The sequence below is a fragment of the Vulpes vulpes genome, unplaced genomic scaffold (genome assembly GCF_048418805.1).
Source record: "Vulpes vulpes isolate BD-2025 unplaced genomic scaffold, VulVul3 u000000660, whole genome shotgun sequence".
In the NCBI taxonomy this organism is placed as follows: domain Eukaryota; kingdom Metazoa; phylum Chordata; class Mammalia; order Carnivora; family Canidae; genus Vulpes; species Vulpes vulpes.
The window spans coordinates 98,072-116,905 of record NW_027325789.1 but is presented as its reverse complement, the minus strand read 5'-3'; the positions used below and the strand labels follow the sequence as shown (position 1 = coordinate 116,905).

Sequence of the window (18,834 nt, the reverse complement as noted above, 5' to 3'; positions counted from 1 at the left end):
CAACTATTTGTATGCAGACCCAGATTTGATCATAGATTTATCAAGGCTTTACATTGAAGTCTTTGTAGGTCTGATATCTTTAAAATTAAATCTGGAGCCTGAGTTTTGACAGTCTGTTCTGCACCTGCAGGGAATAAGGATTGTTTTAAACACCAACCTAGAAGTCTTCTGACTTTGACAGAATGCCTATATTGAGGGGTGGCTAACTGGAGCCTGTTTCCTTTTTTCTTGACTTGATAAGCAATTAGCTAAAGCCAACCAATTTCAGGTCCCTATAATTCCTAATGTTCCCATTCCATTCAAGTGCCACCTCTACTACTAAACTAATACTTCACTTAGGGGAACCCATAGTATTGTGATGCTGCTGCATGCAGGAGTCACTTACCCCCCACCCCCACCCCCTTACCATTAGCAATCGGAGTCCTTTTTGCTGTTTCTTCAGTGAGTGAGCTAGTTCCACAATCTCACTGGAGAATCTTGTTTTCTAGGGCCTCTTCTATTCCTCTCATTGTATGGGTATCTCTTCCCATTGCCCCACAAGCTGTGCTGAGGCTGCCTAAAACAAAGGCTTGCTTGTATGAGCTTATCTGCTAAGTAAGCCCCTGTACAGGAGTGTAGGCTCAGAGAGAATGAGGTAGAGGAGGAGAGAAAGCAGAAGAGTGGTCTTGGTCTTGGGCTGTTTGCCGCTGGAGACACCAGGGTTTTAACCCTGCCAGGATGCTCTGAGGAGCTCTGTAAAATCTTTAGAATGGTCCTCCTGAGGAGTAGCAGAGAGGAATATTTATCCAATCAGCACTCACAAGTTGCAGAGTCCAAGGACTGGCAGTTAAAAACACTGCAGCACAGATTGACTTGTCTTCTAATTCTTACATGTCTGACTCTCATTTTCTGCCTTGGCTCTGGAATTCTGGTTGCCTGTTTAAAATAGAGAAGATGCAGGGATGATGGTGGAAAACCTTTCTGCCGTGTGCTCTGTATGGATTGGAAGACTGAGGGAGGTAGACAGCAGGAAGCTTCTCAGTGTTTGATGTGTGAAGTACTAAGGATTTGGACAGAGGTTGCATTCCTGGGGATGGAAAATAAAGAGGCTAATCAAAGAGCATCTTGAAGGAAGAATCAGTAGGACGCATTGACTAGTTCTATCTATATGTCAAAGGAGGTGGAGTTGACAAGCTGATTGAAGATTTCTAGCCTAGAACGGTAGTGTCCATGGACACACAGCTCCCTGATGTTATTTAACATAATCCTTAGAACTCTGATGGGATTATTTCATCCTCTGTATGAGGAAATGAGACTCACAGAGGGTGTGCTCTGATCCTGCACAGGACTCTAAGGGAGAGTCAAGAGTTAGTAAGATAACTGCCCGAATTCAAAGCCTATAAGCTCTTTACACTGTCCTCAGTTCCCTCTCGTTTTATGATTCCATTTCCTTGGGAACTGGAATCAGTTCCATACAGGTTAGTTGAAAAGAATTAAAGAAACTTTTTTCTCAAGCCTACTTGCACTTGAAGTCTTCTAACAGGCCACTGAAGAGCCACCATGCCTGCTGTAAGACCAGCCTTCCTCTAAACTTATTATACAGTGTGTGTTGCTTAGCAAGCTGTGATCACCCTCCACTGTTCCCTTCACTTCTTTCCCCTTGCCTGTGTTCTTCCTCTTCCCACCTCAGCCCCAATATGAAACTCTGAATCTAGAAGCTGATTACATGTTTCCTGATAGACCTGAGTTAGTGAAAAAGTTTCCCACTAGTGCTGGTGGAGGGAGTATGAGAGTGGCAAAAAAGACAAATCCTGACTGTTTTCAGGAAATCTGTATATATTGAAGCTTATTTTATAGTCATCAGAGGAACATAAAGGGGGGAAAATGTTAATAGTAAAAACAGAAAATGGTCCTATTCAACATGCAGCATTTGTATTACTAAATGAACAATCATTTGTATTACTAAATGTCAAATTAATTCGTTGTACTTCATATCTCTGCCTTGATCATTCATAGTGTTTAGCTCACATTTTTAAAAAGAGGCATTTTTGCCAACATTAAGTATCAGAAAGAAAATATTCTGGTAAAAAAAGTAGAAGGGATTAATCAAGTAAGCAGTGGATCTGTAAAATGTAGTTTTCACAAAAGCAAAAAAAAAAATCATGAAACATTAACTTCATATTTCATCTGCCAATCTCACAACTGCATCATTGAAAATCTACTACCTGAGCAGAATGCATGAGCAGCTTTGAGCCATTCAATGTCTTGCCTATAAATGAGTTTTTCTGTTACAAGGAAATTGGTAAAGGCTTTTGAGTTCATCTAAAAATGTATGTGGTGTATTAGTCAGTCACTGCTATGTAACAACCAACTGGGGAATCTCAGTGGTATATGACATGAACATGTATTTCCTACAAATTTCCAGGTCAGCTAAAATTACAAATTTAAGTTTGTAGCATCTGGGGTCATCCTGATTGCCACTGTGGTTTAGCAGAGCTGGCTGGCTCTGTTTCTGCTACTGCTTATTTTCCTCCTATGATCAACAAGCTAGCCACACACATTATCTTCTTACCATGGCGGTGGCAGAAGGCAAGAGGGCAAGCCCAGTTCCCAAAAGTACTTTTGAAGCTTCTTCTCACATCATATCCACTAACGTTTCATTGGTCAAAGCAGATCTCATGGCCAGTCCCAAAGTCTTGGGCTGGGGATGTGTACTCTGCACATGGGTAGGGGTTGAATCGGAGGACTGGTGTTGGTGAATATGTACAGTGTTGTGCCATATTTGGATAATAGTCTTAAGCACTATATTTCTAGTTTATTTTTTTATTTTTTTTTTGTGAGTAAAGGGACAGAAGTTTATTAAGTAAAAATACAGAGAAAGCTCTCAGGAGTGGGAGGGGTCCTGAAAGGGTTGCCCTATTTCTAGTTAAAAAAAAAAAAAAGATAAAGTGGGGTGCCTCGGCGGCCCTGTCAGGGTTAAACATCCAACTCGTGGTCTCATGTCACGTCTTGATTTCAGGGTTGTGAGTTTGGGCCCTGCATTGGGCTGCACACTGGGCATGGAGCCTATTTAAAAAATAAAAAAGATAAAGTAGTCATTCTGATTGTGTATTTGGTTGTCTTTAAAGAAATACAGATACTGTTTTATCTATGGAGTCAGTAAACTCTATAAGAAACCAGAAGAGGGAAAAAGAGTTCCTTCTGAGAGTTTATTAGTACCAAATGGGAGGAAATAAACTTAACCTTCATATATCCTGAAACTGGCATAGAGAAAGAGAAGGAAGTCTAGCCAGAGCAGTGCTTCTCAAAGTATGTCTGTAGTGTGGGAAGTACAGTTACTGAGAGTAAGCATATAGAAACTTTTTGGCAATTTGATATTGCCACAGTATTCAAGCAGCATTTTTACTGGTTTCCACTAAAGTATTGGTCCACGACAGATTAGAAACTTAAAAAAAAAAAAAACAAAAAAACAAGCAATAACAACTATTTCTTGACCCAAGATAGTTTGAAACATGGCATTCTGCTCACTAGAAGTGAACTAAATAAATAGTTGCACTGCACATAAGTGGACCTTTTGATTTATACATTGGTCTTGTGGGGTTTGGGTTAGTATGACTTTGTCAGCCACCTTCGATAGTGTGCTGGTAATGTTTCCGGACCAATGAGACTGGTCCAAAATTTATCAAGGAAATGACATTGCATGAAGCCTTTTTGCATATTTCTTGCTGGCCTTTCTCTGCCAGCACCCCTTTGGCCTTGTTGCCGTATTTACATTTTCATTCCAGTATTGATAACTGTGACAAAGTGCAAATTACCACTAATTGAAATCCTTTACTGTAATATGAAAATATTATATTTGACGATATTAGATAAATTTCTTTTTAAAATATACCTTTCAGGGACACCTGGGTGACTCCATGGTTGAGCTTCTGCCTTTGGCTCAGGTCGTGATCCCAGGGTCCTGGGATCGAGTCCCACATCAGGCTCCCTACAGGGAGCCTGCTTCTCCCTTTGCTTGTGTCTCTGCCTCTCTCTCTGTATCTCTCATGAAAAAATAAATAAAATCTTTTAAAAAATGAAAGTAAAATATACCTTTCAGCGTTCCAATTTTTTGCCTAATTGCCTTCCTTTCACATTTGTGAGTTAATGTCACCATGTTTGGTATTTATAAGGTGCTTTTCTGCTTATAAGAAGAGTGGTCATAAATGAAAAAGTTCTAAGGAGCATTAATCCATGTAAGACCTAAGTTTAGAGACATAAAAAAGAGGGAAATTTTTTGGCAGGAGGGGAAGGCTATGTTTAGTTAAGTACAACTTGTCTTCTTCCTAGCTGTATGACTTTGAGCGAGTATATTAATCTTTGTGAATCTTAGTTTTCTCATCTGTAAAATGGGAATAATAAAACTACCTTCTTTGAATAGGAGTGCAGAAATTAAATATTCTAAGTATAGACTTGGCACATAGTAAGTTTCAAAAGTATTAGCTATTATGTTTGTTTGTTTTAAAGATTTTATTTATTTATTCATGAAAGACAGAGAGAGAGGCAGAGACATAAGGCAGAGGGAGAAGCAGGCTCCATGCAGGAAGCCTGATGTGGGACTTGATCCCGGGACTCCAGGATCACACCCTGAGCTGAAGGCAGACTCTCAACTGCTGAGCCACCCAGGGACCCCCTATTATGTTTGTTTTTAATTGATTAGCTACTAGATGTCAGGCATTGTAGAATGACACAAGGTGGGGGGCCTCCACCCCAAAAGAGCTCTTAGTCTGGTAGAGGATTCAGATAAATATTACAGAAATATAAAATACTATGAGAATTTAATGCTATTGTATATATAGAGAAATAGGGCTTTTTTTTTTTTAGGTAGGAGGAACACCTGATCTCAGCTTTTGGGGAACAAGATCAAGATAGGGTTTTGAAAGAGGCAACATCTAAGCTAAGTCTAAAAAATGTGGATGAGTTAATAAAGAGAATTAAGAGCATTTCAGAAAAATGGAACAACATATGCAAAGGCCTGGAGGTGAGACAGTTTGTTGGAACTCTAGGAAATGCTAAGTGATGAATGCAATGTAGGCTATGAACAGGAATGGGGCTGGAAAAGTTGGCAATGACCAGACTATCAAGAATATGTAGTTTGGATTTTATCTTGAAGTTATTTGCAAGCTATTGAATAATTTGTTACATATATAATCTAATTTACATTTTAAAAGATCATCTGGCAACAGTATGGAGAACAGATTGGAAGGGAGAAAGATGGGAACTTTTTGAGGCTATTTCAGTGATGCAGGGTTTAGAAAGTATCAGATTCTGAAATGGGGAGGTGGTAGAGTTTCAGGGGAGGGGATGTATTTTTTTTTTTTGAGGGGATGTATTTAAGAATAGAATGAAGAGCATATGATGGTGATTGGATGTGGGCTTCAAGAGAAGGAATCATTAATAGTACTAAGATTGCTGGCTTTGGGAGGAAGCAGGGGTAAGAAGTCAGAGGGGGATACTAGGTTTCTCAGAGGAAACGAATTGATTTGCCTTTAAGAGGTCTGCAGAACATCCCCATGGAACACTCCAATGGGAAGTTGGAGTGAGTCTGGGAGTCAGGAGAGAGCTCTGGGTTGGAACTGTATGTAGACTTTTTTGTAGAGCTTGAACTCACAACCCAAGATCAAGAGTTGCATGCTCCTCCGACATGGCCAGGCACCCCGGAACTGTAATACAGACTTACAAGTCATGAGAATGCTTTGGGAATTAAGGCCATGTGGGCGAGATAATATCACCCAAGAAAGTATGCAGTAAAAAGAGTGTTGTATTCATAGTGCTTGGCAACTAGGTACTGCAGAATGTTTGAACAAATGAAGAATGTCAAGGGTACCATCTCATTTAAATCTCATAACAACCCTGATTTAGGAGTATAAACTTAGCTTTACAAATGAGAACACTTCAGGCTCAAAGAGGCTAAGGATTTAAGCAAATGACTTTGCTTCTGAAAGGCCAAGGTGGGATTTCAATCTGTTGAAATCAAGCCCACTTTTTATCACATCTCACTTCTTTGAAAACCTCAGAAGTTTAAATATATGATGTTATTAATTCTCTTTTCTTCCCTCTGCCAATATCTTGGTTTCGTAGGATCGTGATACATCTTTTTGAATAACCACTTTTTCTCTAACTTCACATGTTTCATGCCCAAACATATCCATTATATTGCTTTATTCTCCTCCCCTGCCTCCTTTAAAGCAGCAGACTGACAAGTCTTCCTCTGGCTGCTGGCATTCAAGGCTCACCATAAAATCATGCGGGCAGCTTACAGCTTTTCCATATTCCTCACTCTTCATCAGTACATACTCACCTCTTTGGGTGTTGTTTACATGCAGATTCCATTGTGGTGGTCTCCATGTCCTTTCAGAATCTCAGGTTAATATTGAGATTAAGTCAGTTAATCTTTAATCTTTAGATTAAGTTACTCTCTCATTGATACTCTGTCACCGCTTTTCTAAAAATGATTTTATCTTTGTGATAGAAGCAACTTGGATGCTATCTAATGTTAGCTCCGTATCCAGCATAGGGGTTCTTGGTACTCTATCTCATATATTTTTCTAGAAGGATCCCTATTCTTTTTTTGTCAGAGGGGACAAGAGGAGAGCAATCTAACTGTTAGAAATTTCTTAATATTGAGACAATATCTCCCTTCTTCCAACATCCATTTAACATCCAGGACCTGCCCTTGGAACAGCAGGGAAGTCTGTCATTTCTCCTCTGCCTCATGAAGGTCTGTCAGAGGGATCCCTGGGTGGCGCAGCGGTTTGGCGCCTGCCTTTGGCCCAGGGCGCGATCCTGGAGACCCAGGATCGAATCCCACGTCGGGCTCCCGGTGCATGGAGCCTGCTTCTCCCTCTGCCTGTGTCTCTGCCTCTCTCTCTATCTCTCTGTGACTATCATAAATAAATTTTAAAAAAAAATTAAAAAAAAAAAATGAAGGTCTGTCAGACATTTAAAGATAGCGGCCTATGGTCTCCCCTCAGGTTTCTCTTCCGTAAGCCTAGTAATCTTGGTTGCTCAGAGAGCTTCTCCTGTTACAGTTCTCAAACTCTCTACTGTTCTTTTGCCCTCCTCTGAGAAATCCTGCGTGTGTCAGTGCCCCTTCTAAAACATAGGGCCTGGAACAGAACACAGCACCCCACATGACAGCAGTGTGACATTGTTCTATTGATTAGGACTCTGCTTTAATCATAAAAGCTTGAGCTTGTTTCAGCTCTACAGCAGCCATATCACAGTTTGTACCCATTCAGCATGGGTTATGGCTGAGGCAGCTCTCCCATCATCTTTTGTGCCGTTGATTTTCTTTCACTAATATATAGAACTTCCTAATTTTCCTGGTTCTATTTCACCTTCATTTTGACCCATCTGTTTAGCCGGTTTTGATCCTGTCATCCAGTGTTTCCCAGTTTTAGATCATCTGAAGATTTTTTTTTTTAAGATTTTATTTATTCATGAGAGACACAGGCAGAGGGAGAAGCAGGCTCCATGCAGGGAGCCCAAAGTGGGACTCGATCCTAGAACTTCACGGTCACACCCTTGGCCGAAGGCAGGCGGTAAACCGCTGAGCCACCCAGGGATCCCTCTCATCTGGAGATTTTTTTTTTTTAAGATTTATTTATTTATTTATTCATAGAGACACAGAGAGAGAGAAAGACAGAGACACAGGCAGAGGGAGAGCCAGGCTCTATGCAGGGAGCCTGACGTGGGACTTGATCCCAGGTTTCCAGGATCACACCCGGGCTGCAGGTGGAGCTAAACCGCTGTGCCACCAGAGCTGCCCATCATCTGGAGATTTTGAAGCATATTTTCCCCATCTTCATTCAAGTTCTTGATTAACATCACAAAAACAGAGACTCCCCATTCCCATCCCCCAGGTTAATCAGTGCTACTTACAAACAGTTCCGGTAACCACTGTTCTGTCACCCATATACTGCTCTTTATCTTATCTGCAAAGATCTGGTTTGCACACTCAACAAATTTTTATGTAGCACCTCCCATGTGCAAGAAGGTGCTAGACATACAGTGAAGACAGCAACCCTGTCTTTTAGAGACTTCATAAAGTATTTTGTTAAATGCTTTGCAGAAGTCAGGTTACACCATTCTCTATGATAGTCTGGTTATCTGGTACTGTATCAGAAAAGAGAATGAAGCATGACTTCTTGTACCCTGTATTGTCTGCTAATGATCTCATGTCACCTGAAAAAAGGGTAATCAGTCATTACCTTTCACTTTTTGCCTTTCATGGTTTCACAGTAACATTGAACTTTGCAAGTCTCTGGAGTTCATTGATGTTCTTTATTTTGGCTGTATCTTTCAAAGCTGTGAGCTCATTAGAGAGCAGCCTCTTTAGTGGTAAATGCCTCTTTTTTCTCCCCCAAATTATCAGGGTTTCTTTTAAACAACTATAAAGAATTTCTGTCCAACTTCAATCATTTTCCCTTCCACAGTTTTTATCACTCAGATTTTACATTTTTTATCTTTATATTTTGAAATGATCTCTCCTAAGGAAAATAGTTGACTATCCTCAGGTTATCTTCACTTTTTTGAGCCCTTACAGTGTCATAATCACTTTCTCCAGAAGCCTAGTTCTTTTCCTTAAGCTACTTATTTCTTTTAAATCTACCAGAATTCATCTCAGATGAGCATAAAACTATATTGTCTCTATTCTGAGAGATTAAGCTATCAACAATGCAAATTGTTGTTTTATTAGAACATATATTCTCCTAGTTCATAGAAGATAGCCTACTTGTCTTCTCTATCCGGATAGAGACGGATTCTCTATCCGTCAGGTGTCATCCATACCCATTCTCTGGCCAATTCCCACAACTGTGTCAGTTTTCCCTTCTCTTCTTTCCCTTATGATCCAGTCCTCTCTGCTGTAGTGTCTTACTTTAGGTTGTTGGATTTGCACATAGATACTGATTTTCTTAAACAATTATGAAGATTCTCTGCCTCTTTCTATGGATCTGTCTCTACTGGACAGCAGATTTCCTATAGATGTCATAGTCTATTGTTACCTGTTGTTACCCCATCCTACCAGGTCTTGGTAATTTCTCTTGAAATTTTATTTATCTCCTTGTTCTTTTTTTTACTATTGTTACTTTTAAATATAGTGTCTAACATACTAATGTTCAATAAGGAATATTTATGATTAATCTTAAGAAGTATTTGCCTTCTCTTTTAGGCTGTGAGGATATCATTGCTGAGAGCATCTCATTAGATACCTTAATTGCCATCCTCAAGTGGAGCTCTCATCCATATGGCTCTAAATGGGTACACCGACAAGCTTTACATTTCCTCTGTGAGGAGTTTTCCCAGGTCATGACTTCGGATGTTTTTTATGAACTCAGCAAAGACCATCTGCTCACTGCTATCCAGTCTGACTACCTACAGGTAATCATTTATATATACTTGTCAAAGTGATTGTCATCCATGTGTTCACCAGGGAACCCATCTATACTCTGTTACTCTACCATCTAGGGAGATCAGCCCAGCCAGGTATGCCCTTTTCAGATTTGTACAGGAAAAGCCTTCTGGCTCTCTGGCCCTTTGTGCACTTGCTGCTCTAACTCAACACTGTGAACAAGTTCTGGTCTCAACCAACTATACACCAATGGGATTGAGGCAGTAGGCGAGGTCAGAGGCATATCCCAACAATGATTTTCGTGGCTTCCATCAATTCATTATCACACTTTCTTGTTTTTGATGGAGTATCAGGTACTTGGACTGTAGACAGTAGCTTACGCAGCACAAAGTAAGAGTAGTATTCAATTTCTGACTACTCAAATGCTTATAAAAATTTAGTGTATGTGTCTTACCAAAATACAGTAATGTTTTGAACTACTTATTTTTAATCAGAAGTAGTTTTTAGCAAATTCTTCTGTCATTGACTTATATGTCAATATAATTTGGTAACTTAAACTAACAATAGATTTAAAATATTGCAAAAAATACTTTGAAGTAACATATGTTCAAGTTTAATTTTTTTGGCATTGTTATACGAATTTTATGCCGAAAACTATACAACAGTTTTAATGTTATAAAAATATAAACCCACTGAGCCATTACCTATTTGTTTATATTTATACTAGAAAAATTATAAAATGCTTCCATCCCAGTTAGAAATTCAGTGACGTGGGGATCCCTGTGGCTCATTGGTTCAGTGCCCGCCTTCGGCCCAGGGCGAGATCCTGGAGTCCCGGGATCGAGTCACGTTGGGCTCCCTGCATGGAGCCTGCTTCTCCCTCTGCCTGTGTCTCTGCCTCTCTCTCTCTCTCTCTCTCTCTCTCTCTCTCTTTTTGTGTCTGTCATGAATAAATAAATAAAATCTTTAAAAAAAAATTAAATGACAAGTTAAATAATCAATGTAGCATCTGTGCTTTGATTGCAATACAAATGATGTCGTAATTAGATTTGATTTATTTAGGATCTGTGTTCATTAACCTCGTTTCATTGTCCTGATCCAGACTGCATGCATTATGGGGATTAGGATTTGTCAGTTCTCTCAGATTATTTACTTTAGAAAGTTTTGCATTTCTATTTAGAAAGCAAAAACCTTGGACAGAAGCCTAGATTTGCTCTAAGATTTTCAGTAAAGTACAAAGAATTGAGGGGCACCTTGCCATTTCACAGACTGCTTGAAGGGCCCTCACCAGTCAGTAGCATACCTTGTGCAGATTGTAGTTTCTCTGTCAAAACAAGTCTCTGTATCTGTATTTTCTGTTCTTGCAACAGAATCACTTGGTATCTATATACATTTACTTTCATCTATTCATCTCTTCCTATCCCAAGAAGAATTTAAGGCAGCTGTATAGAGACCATATAGTAGAATAAAATAAGCTTAAAATAGGTGAAGAGAATAGGATAAAGAAAAAATAAAGATGAAAGCCAGAATAAAAAATTTAGTTGGAGCCAAGAGGTAAGTTACTGGACAAAACACATGCAAAGCAGTTGTGTGTTTGCTGCTGGTGGACCTCAGCTTTAGTGGAACATTTCAAACAGCCAGTGTAGCATGAAATGTGGTAAGTTGCATACTGTGTGTACATTACGACCTAGGAAGTCATTAATGAAATTTGCCATTTGTCTAATTTCACTAAAATGAATATAAATCATTTTTTATTCTAGGCAAGTGAACAAGATATCCTTAAATATCTGATTAAATGGGGTGAGCATCAATTGATGAAAAGAATAGCTGACAGAGGTAAGCTTACAAAATCAGTTTATACTGTAAGTTTTTTTATTCAGAGGCATGCTATGTGTCAGTCTTGACAGTAGCCACTATTACCTGCTGGAAATAGAAATGTTTATGATATGTAAAATCCTTTAGTGGAGAAGGGTATACTTTATTAGAAACAAATATACCAGAAAATTTTATTTTACAATTTTAAAAGTGTACCTTTAATGTTATCTATGTGCTAATAAGAAATGTTTACTGATTTATAGAAGTATTAGAGTGAAAAATTTCATTTAATGATTAAAATATTACAAAAGCATATTGCTGATGGAAATGTTTAGGAATTATCTATGTGCTAATAATAAATGTTTACTGATTTATACAAGTATTAGAGTGAAATTTTTCATTTAATGATTAAAGTATTACAAAAGCATATTCCTGATGGAAATGTTTAGGAATTAGATAGTAATGTGTGTATAACATTTTAAATATACTAAAAACTACTGACTGAATTGTATACTTTAAAATGGTTAAAATGGTGAGGTTTATGCTAACTTTACCTCAATTAAAAAATGTATGACTGATCTCCCCACCTCCCACCCTGGCCCAAAAAGCATGCTTGTTTATTTTTAAATTTTGTGGAAGGTAGGGACACCTGAGTGGCTCAGCGGTTGAGTGTCTGCCTTTGACTCAGTGCCTGATCCTGGGGTCTGGGATACAGTCCTGCATCGGGCTCCTTGCAGGGCCTGCTTCTCCCACTGCCTGTGTTTCTGCCTCTGTGTGTGTGTGTCTCATGAATAAATAAATAAAATCTTTAAAAGAAATTTTTTTGTGGAAGGTAAAGGAAAAATAATGCTTTTGGATGGCTTCCAACTGGGGATACTGCAGAAGAGGTAGAAACATTGCACGCATGCTCCTTCCCACAGAATGTTTGTATGCCTCTATATAGCAAATCCAAATCAAAACATTTCCTTTCAAAACATTTTAACTAGAAAAATTAAATAGAGATTTCTTTTGCCTGTCATTTCTTGATGGCTTTTTTAGATATACTTTTCATACCATGAAGTTCACCTATTTATAAAGTGTTCAAGTTGGGACACCTGGGTGGCTAAGTCGGTTAAGCTTTTGACTCAGGGATTGGGCCCCACATTGGGCTCCTTGCTCAGCAGAGAGCCTGCTTCTCCCATTCCCTCTGCTACTCCTCCTGTTTATGCTTAACTCTCTCTCTGTCAAATAAATAAATAAAATCTTTTTAAAAAAGTGTTTAGGTCAATGATAAATTTTTAGTGCATTTATAGGGTTTGTCTGTCATGTTTTAAAATACATAAAAATTTCAAGCTAAATCTGACTTTCAAAACCTCTAATTTCTCCTACTAATTTTTTTCTCTATGGCCTGCAAAAGCCTTTTAGTAATTCTCAGATAAGAATTGTGTTGAAGGGCAGCCCCAGTGGCTCAGCGGTTTAGCGCCTGCCTTCGGCCCGGAGTGTGATCCTGGGGAACCAGGATCGAGTCCCACGTCAGGCTCCCTGCATGGAGCCTACTTTTCCCTCTGTTTGTGTTTCTGCCTCTCTCTCCCAATCTCTCTCTCTCTCTCTTTCTGTGTCTCTAATAAATAAATAAAATCTTAAAAAAAAAAAAATAGAATTGTGTTGAATATTAAAGCCACTAGTTTTAATTTAGGTCTTTTTGAAATGCCAATATACCATCTGTCTTTACTTGCAGACTCTGTATTTGCAAATTCATCTACCTGCTAAAATTTATTTATAACCCCAAAACCAGTACCCACAACACTTTCATGGTCAACTACAGACATGCTCAGAGTGACAAAACATTGGAGTCCCCTGATGCACGTATTCCCAGCTTCGGGTGGAACAGGGTGCCGCTCTGCCTTCTCATTTCACTTCTCATACTGCAAACAAGTGTCCTTTTCATTCCATTCAGTGCCAAGTTTTTCATATTTTATGGGTGGGTGTTGTTTTTGGTGACCTCACTGATCCAGCTGGCCTCCCATTATAACTTTTAGTGCTGTATGGTGTTTCCAGGCACAGGAAGGCTGTGATGTCCCTTCACAGAGAAACTAGGAGTTAAATTCAGCTTCATTCAGATATGAGTGGCAGTGCTTGTTTACTGCGAGGGCAAATCAACAATATATAGTAATAAGGTGTCTTTAAACAGAAACACACCTAAAACAATGTTTTGTCTTGACCAGGTAATAAAACTGGAACCAGAGGCTTATAGGAATCTCACCCTGTGTTTCCCTTAGGAGCAGTGGTTAAGTGTTTGCTGATTGTTGACAGTGACTTTATTATAGAACAGGATTCCTCCAACAACAAGAATTAATTTTATATGATGCTGCATAATCATTGTAGGCCATAGGCTTGTTCACTGGTGTAAGGTTGGTTATGATAAAATGCCATGTTTATTTTGAGCAGATAATGAGCATCCTTGATAAGATTTCCCTTAAATAGTAGTTTCCCGATGGGGTTGGAGCAGAAGGCTCTTCCAGGAATGAGCAGGAACCTGAGCATACCAGGCAGCTCTTTTCAGCCTCCTTTCTGTATAAGGTTCTGCCCTTACCCATTACTTACTTGGGAGTTTTATGTAAGATTTCATATGAAAACAGGATGCCACTATTTTAAGGGGGGAAAAATTTTTTTTCGAAAAGCAGTGCTTTGTATAATAAGTATGAAGCCAAATCATAGCAAGGCAAGGAAAAAAACCCTTTTCCACATGCTTGCAACAATTTTATATTGAATGATGCCAGAAGAAGCTTAGCTTCTCAAAAACAATTATTTCTTCTCTCTCTATCCATATATCTATCACATGATTTAAGGGAAATACTTGTTTGCCTATAGAGTGTTTGCAAAAAATACAGCACTTATATTTGGGAATGATAAGGATCTTTTTAAAGAAAAAATATATGACCACTAGATTATAGATATGATTAAAGATTCCCAAAATTTTAGTAATTTTTGTTTTCCACTCAATGTTGTAAGCTTATATATACTTAAGATCTTCTTTCATTGATACCTAATGAAGAAAACCTTTACTCTCTGCTCTGGACAGTGGGAATATATTTTGTGTCAGAGATCAAAGTGTTCACTTTTATGCGGTAACATTCCCATATTAGGGAGATTTAGGAGACTATCATAAAAATCAAAGTTAAATACAGTGCACATTAGATTTCACTTTAAAAAAAAGATTTTATTTATTTGAGAGAGAGAGCAAAAGTACAGAAGCAGGGGGAGTGAGGGTGGCAGGGTATGGAGAAGCATAGACTCCCCACTGAGCAAGGGAGCTCGATATGGGGCTCCATCCGAGGACCCTGGGATCATGACCTGAGCCAAAGGCAGATGCTCAACTGACTGAGCCACCCAGGTGCCTTAGTTTGCTGCTTTAGATACCAGGTAATTGGTATTTTATTAAATTGCTGGTAAACATAGGGTAGCCTAATCAGTATCCTGATAACCCAGAGTTACCGGAAATAGCATTTGCCTTGTAATGCCCTTAATTGTACTAAAAACTGGTTACAGCAGTGTAAAAGCTTAAGAGAAAGCCCTTGGTCAAACTAGATTTTAATAGATTGTCATATTTTCTCCTTTGTGTTAGTATGTGGAAAAGAATTCTTCTTATTCTTTAGTGCAAAACAATAAAAAAAAAGTTATACTGTTGACATCATGCTTTATCTTTGTAGAAGAACATCTCTATTAAGAAAACTTAAGACACAAAAGTAATTTATAATCTTTTTTAAAGCAGATGCACTTAAGTATAAAGCATGTTACCAAAAGTGTACTAGAGAAAAAAAGGTAAAAATTTGGATTTGGTAGGAGACTTTTCGTTTTCTGTCTCATAGAGCCAAACTTACTAAGTGGCACTGCCCATAGTGTAAACAGAAGAGGCGTAAAAAGACGAGACCTAGACATCGAAGAGCTTAGAGAGATCCTTTCTTCTCTCTTACCTTTTGTGCGAATTGAACATATCTTACCTATAAACAGTGAAGTCCTAAGTGATGCGGTAAGTACATTTGTTCATTTATCTCTTTCGGAAAAGAAAATGCGCCAAAATGTAAAGACTTCTTTTTTTTTTTATCATTTTACGTAATTTCTACTAATAAAGTATTGTGAATCCACAAAGTCCATGAGAACAGAGACAGATGTGTGTTTTGTACCATATTGTGTCCCTCATGTTGGCCAATGGCACAAATAAATCCTTGGTGAATGAGAGTTAAGTGGGTAGAGCCGTCTTACTTTTGCAAAAGATAGTGTAGGAGGAGTTACTTCAGCCATTTGTCAGTGTAGATCAAGTAGATCCTGTTCACAAAGAAAAGGGTAGAAATTACCTCTGGAGACTTTTCAAACACAGCAGTAAATCAGGGAGAAGAGAAGGGTTCAGTGTGAAAGGGATGACTGGATCTTATGATCATATTTCAGTTAAAAATTAATGGAGCTGATCATATTACTTTCATAGCTTTTTTAAAGTGAATTTCTTAAACTAATAGAATTGCTTGAATTAATGGATGTGAAAAATAAGTATTATAAATATTACTTGTTCACACATTGATCTATAACTTTATTGCAATGCTTATAGACAATTTTTTCAGCTGCTCAGAAACATAAAAATCATCTGGAAAAAAACTGATAAGAATTTCTTTTTCATTGCATGCGACTGTTTCATTTATTTATTTTCTTTCCAAGTTTTTGTTGAAATTCCAGTTAGTTATCATACAGTGTAATATTCGTTTCCGGTGAGGAATTTCATGATTCATCACTTATATACAACACCCAGTGCTCATCACAACAAGTGCCCTTTTTAACCCCCATCACCTGTTTCCCCTCTCCCCCTTCTACCTCCTGTCTGGTTAGCTTCACTTTGTTCTCTGTTAAGAGTTTGTTTTTTGGTTTTCCTCCCTCCCTCTTCCATATTCATTTGTTTGTTTGATAAGAATTTTTTTTTTTAAGTTCTGTAAAGCGAATATAATGAAGGAAGGATAACTATTCCAGAATTTAAAATATATTTTAAAACTCTAGGGATGGGGCAGCCCGGGTGGCTCAGCGGTTTAGCGTTGCCTTTGGCCCAGGGTGTGATCCTGGAGACCCAGGATGGAGTCCCACGTTGGGCTCCCTGCATGGGGCCTGCTTCTCCCTCTGCCTGTGTCTCTGCTTCTCTCTCTCTATGTGGGTCTCTCATGAATAATAATAATAATAATAATAATAAGTAAAATTTTAAAACTCTAGGCATGCCTGTCTGGCTGAGTTGGTAAAGCACATACCTCTTGATCTCAGGGTTGTGAGTTCAGGGCCCACATTGGGCCCAGAGCTTTAAAAAACAAAAACAGAAACAAAAAAAAAATTCCGATCTGTGATGCTAGCAAAACAGACAAGACCAAATAGCCCAGAAAAAAATCCTCATTAAAAAAAAAATTCCTCATTAATATATAAGAATTAAATATATCATAATCTATCAGAAATCAGTGAATCAAAAAAAAAAAAGAAAAAAAAAAAAACAAAAAAAAAAGAAATCAGTGAATCATTGTGCTGGACTAGATGGTGAGCTAGGGGGGAATTTGTTTAAAGTTAAACCCTCATTTCACTTGCACACAAAATTAATCACTATTAGATTGCAGAATTAAATATTAAATTGAAACATGGGAAAACTAGAAGAAAATAATTAAATATTTATATTTCTAATTAGAAAAAAGTTTCAGTCTCACTAGTAATCACACACCAAAGAAGGCAAAGTAAAACCATAGGTTACCATTTTTTTCACCTATTAAGTCACTGTTTTTATTTTAGTAGGAATTATCTTTTTTTTCCAAGATTTTATTTATTTATTTGAGATAGAACAAGATAGAGTGAGAGAGAGCTGGGTGAGGGAGCAGAGGGAAAGGGAGAAGCCGAGCAGGAGCCTGACATAGGGCTTGATCCCAGGACCCTGGGATCATGACCTCAGTGGAAGGCAGACACTTAACCATCTGAGCCACCCAGGCACCCCAAGTCAGTATATTTTGAAATAATATTACCATCCCATAGGGGAAGTATAGCTGGTACATTAGTAGCATATCCTTAAATATTTGGAAACTTTGTTTAATACAAAGTTAAGAATGTTTAATAACAGAAAAAATAAAAGAATGTTTAATAACAGAAAAATAAAAGAATGTTTAATAACAGAAAAAATAAAAGTAAACTGTAGTACACTACTCAGAATATTTTGCTGCCCTGAACAATGATTATAAAGACTAATATAGCAACAATGAAAAATGCTAATGATAGAATATAATTTCAGAAAGAATAATACAAACTAATGTATTTTTATGTATTCTAGAATTCAGTTATGTAAAAATCCATTGAAAAAGACTGACAGGAAATATATCAGCATTATTACAGTTAGAGTAGGTTAGAGTTATGAGCTTTTCTGCTTTTAATCTAGTGCTTTTATCTAATGCTATATTTTATTAGTTAAAAACAATTTTAACTAATGGAAGAATTAACAAGAGTAATATTAGACACAAAACAATGTTGAGGGCAGCCCCGGTGGCGCAGCGGTTTAGTGCCGCCTGCAGCCCAGGGCGGGATCCTGGAGACCCTGGATCAAGTCCCACGTCAGGCTCTCTGCAAGGAGCCTGCTTCTCCCTCTGCCTCTCTCTCTCTCTCTCTCTCTCTCTCTGTCTCTGTGAATAAATAAATAAAATCTTTAAAAAAATGTTTAGTTTTTGTTTTGCCTGTTTGTTTTACAATATTTGGTTTTGTTTAAAACATGGGACACAAGCCAAATTGAACCCTGAATTTGGTTTAGAAAAATAACTTAGAACTTTGTTTAGTAGACTTAGAAAATACATATCTCTATTCTTAATTCTGTGCTTCACACAGAAGTCCCTGGTGAAAGTTTGCTAATAATGGCTGCTAAGCATAAAACACTCCTAGTGTGTGCTAAGCACTATGCATTACTGTCATTAATCCTCACAACCACTTTATGAGCTGTAGGTATTTGATTTATTTTCTCCTAGCATACACCAGGAAACAACAAGGCCACCACATTTAGTCATGCAGGGTCCCATCTCCAGGGCCATCTGGGAGCCCTTTAAAGTCAGGTCTAGCCTAAAAGGACATATCCATGGTCATGTACCTGTTAAATGGGGAATTTGAGATTTGTGTCCAATCTGCCTCCCCAAGAGCTCCTTTCCCTTAACCACCAGGCAGACCACGTGCATCCTTGTGTTGTAGATACAGGCCCAAGAAGATGTTCTTGTTTTGTCTTGGGCGGGGCGTGGAATGGGTATGGAATCCTCTAGATGAGTAAGTAATAAAAGGTAGAAATTGGTTTTCATTGAAAGTTCTGAAAGCTAATCCAACTAATTATATTTTTAATTACTATAGCTCTTGTTTTAAAAACATCATTCCTGGGGATCCCTGGGTGGCGCAGCGGTTTAGCGCCTGCCTTTGGCCCAGGGCGTGATCCTGGAGACCCAGGATCGAATTCCACGTCGGGCTCCCGGTGCATGGAGCCTGCTTCTCCCTCTGCCTGTGTCTCTGCCTCTCTCTCTCTCTCTCTCTCTCTCTCTCTCTCTCTCTGTGTGTGTGTGTGTGTGTGTGTGTGTATGTGTGTGTGTGTGTAACTATCATAAATAAATAAAAATTTAAAAAAAAACTTTAAA

The 18,834-nt window shown here is 38.3% G+C and overlaps 1 protein-coding gene across 1 annotated transcript in view; it reads left to right on the top strand.

Moving 5' to 3' along the window:
* The window catches only part of BTBD7 (BTB domain containing 7), an 89,204-nt gene that overhangs the window by 56,679 nt on the left and 13,691 nt on the right, over positions 1 to 18,834 (top strand). Inside the window, exons 4-6 of the mRNA XM_072745596.1 lie at positions 9,194 to 9,402; positions 11,134 to 11,209; positions 15,037 to 15,197. Of these exons, the coding sequence (XP_072601697.1) occupies positions 9,194 to 9,402; positions 11,134 to 11,209; positions 15,037 to 15,197 (446 nt within the window). The remainder of the gene's footprint in view (positions 1 to 9,193; positions 9,403 to 11,133; positions 11,210 to 15,036; positions 15,198 to 18,834) is intronic.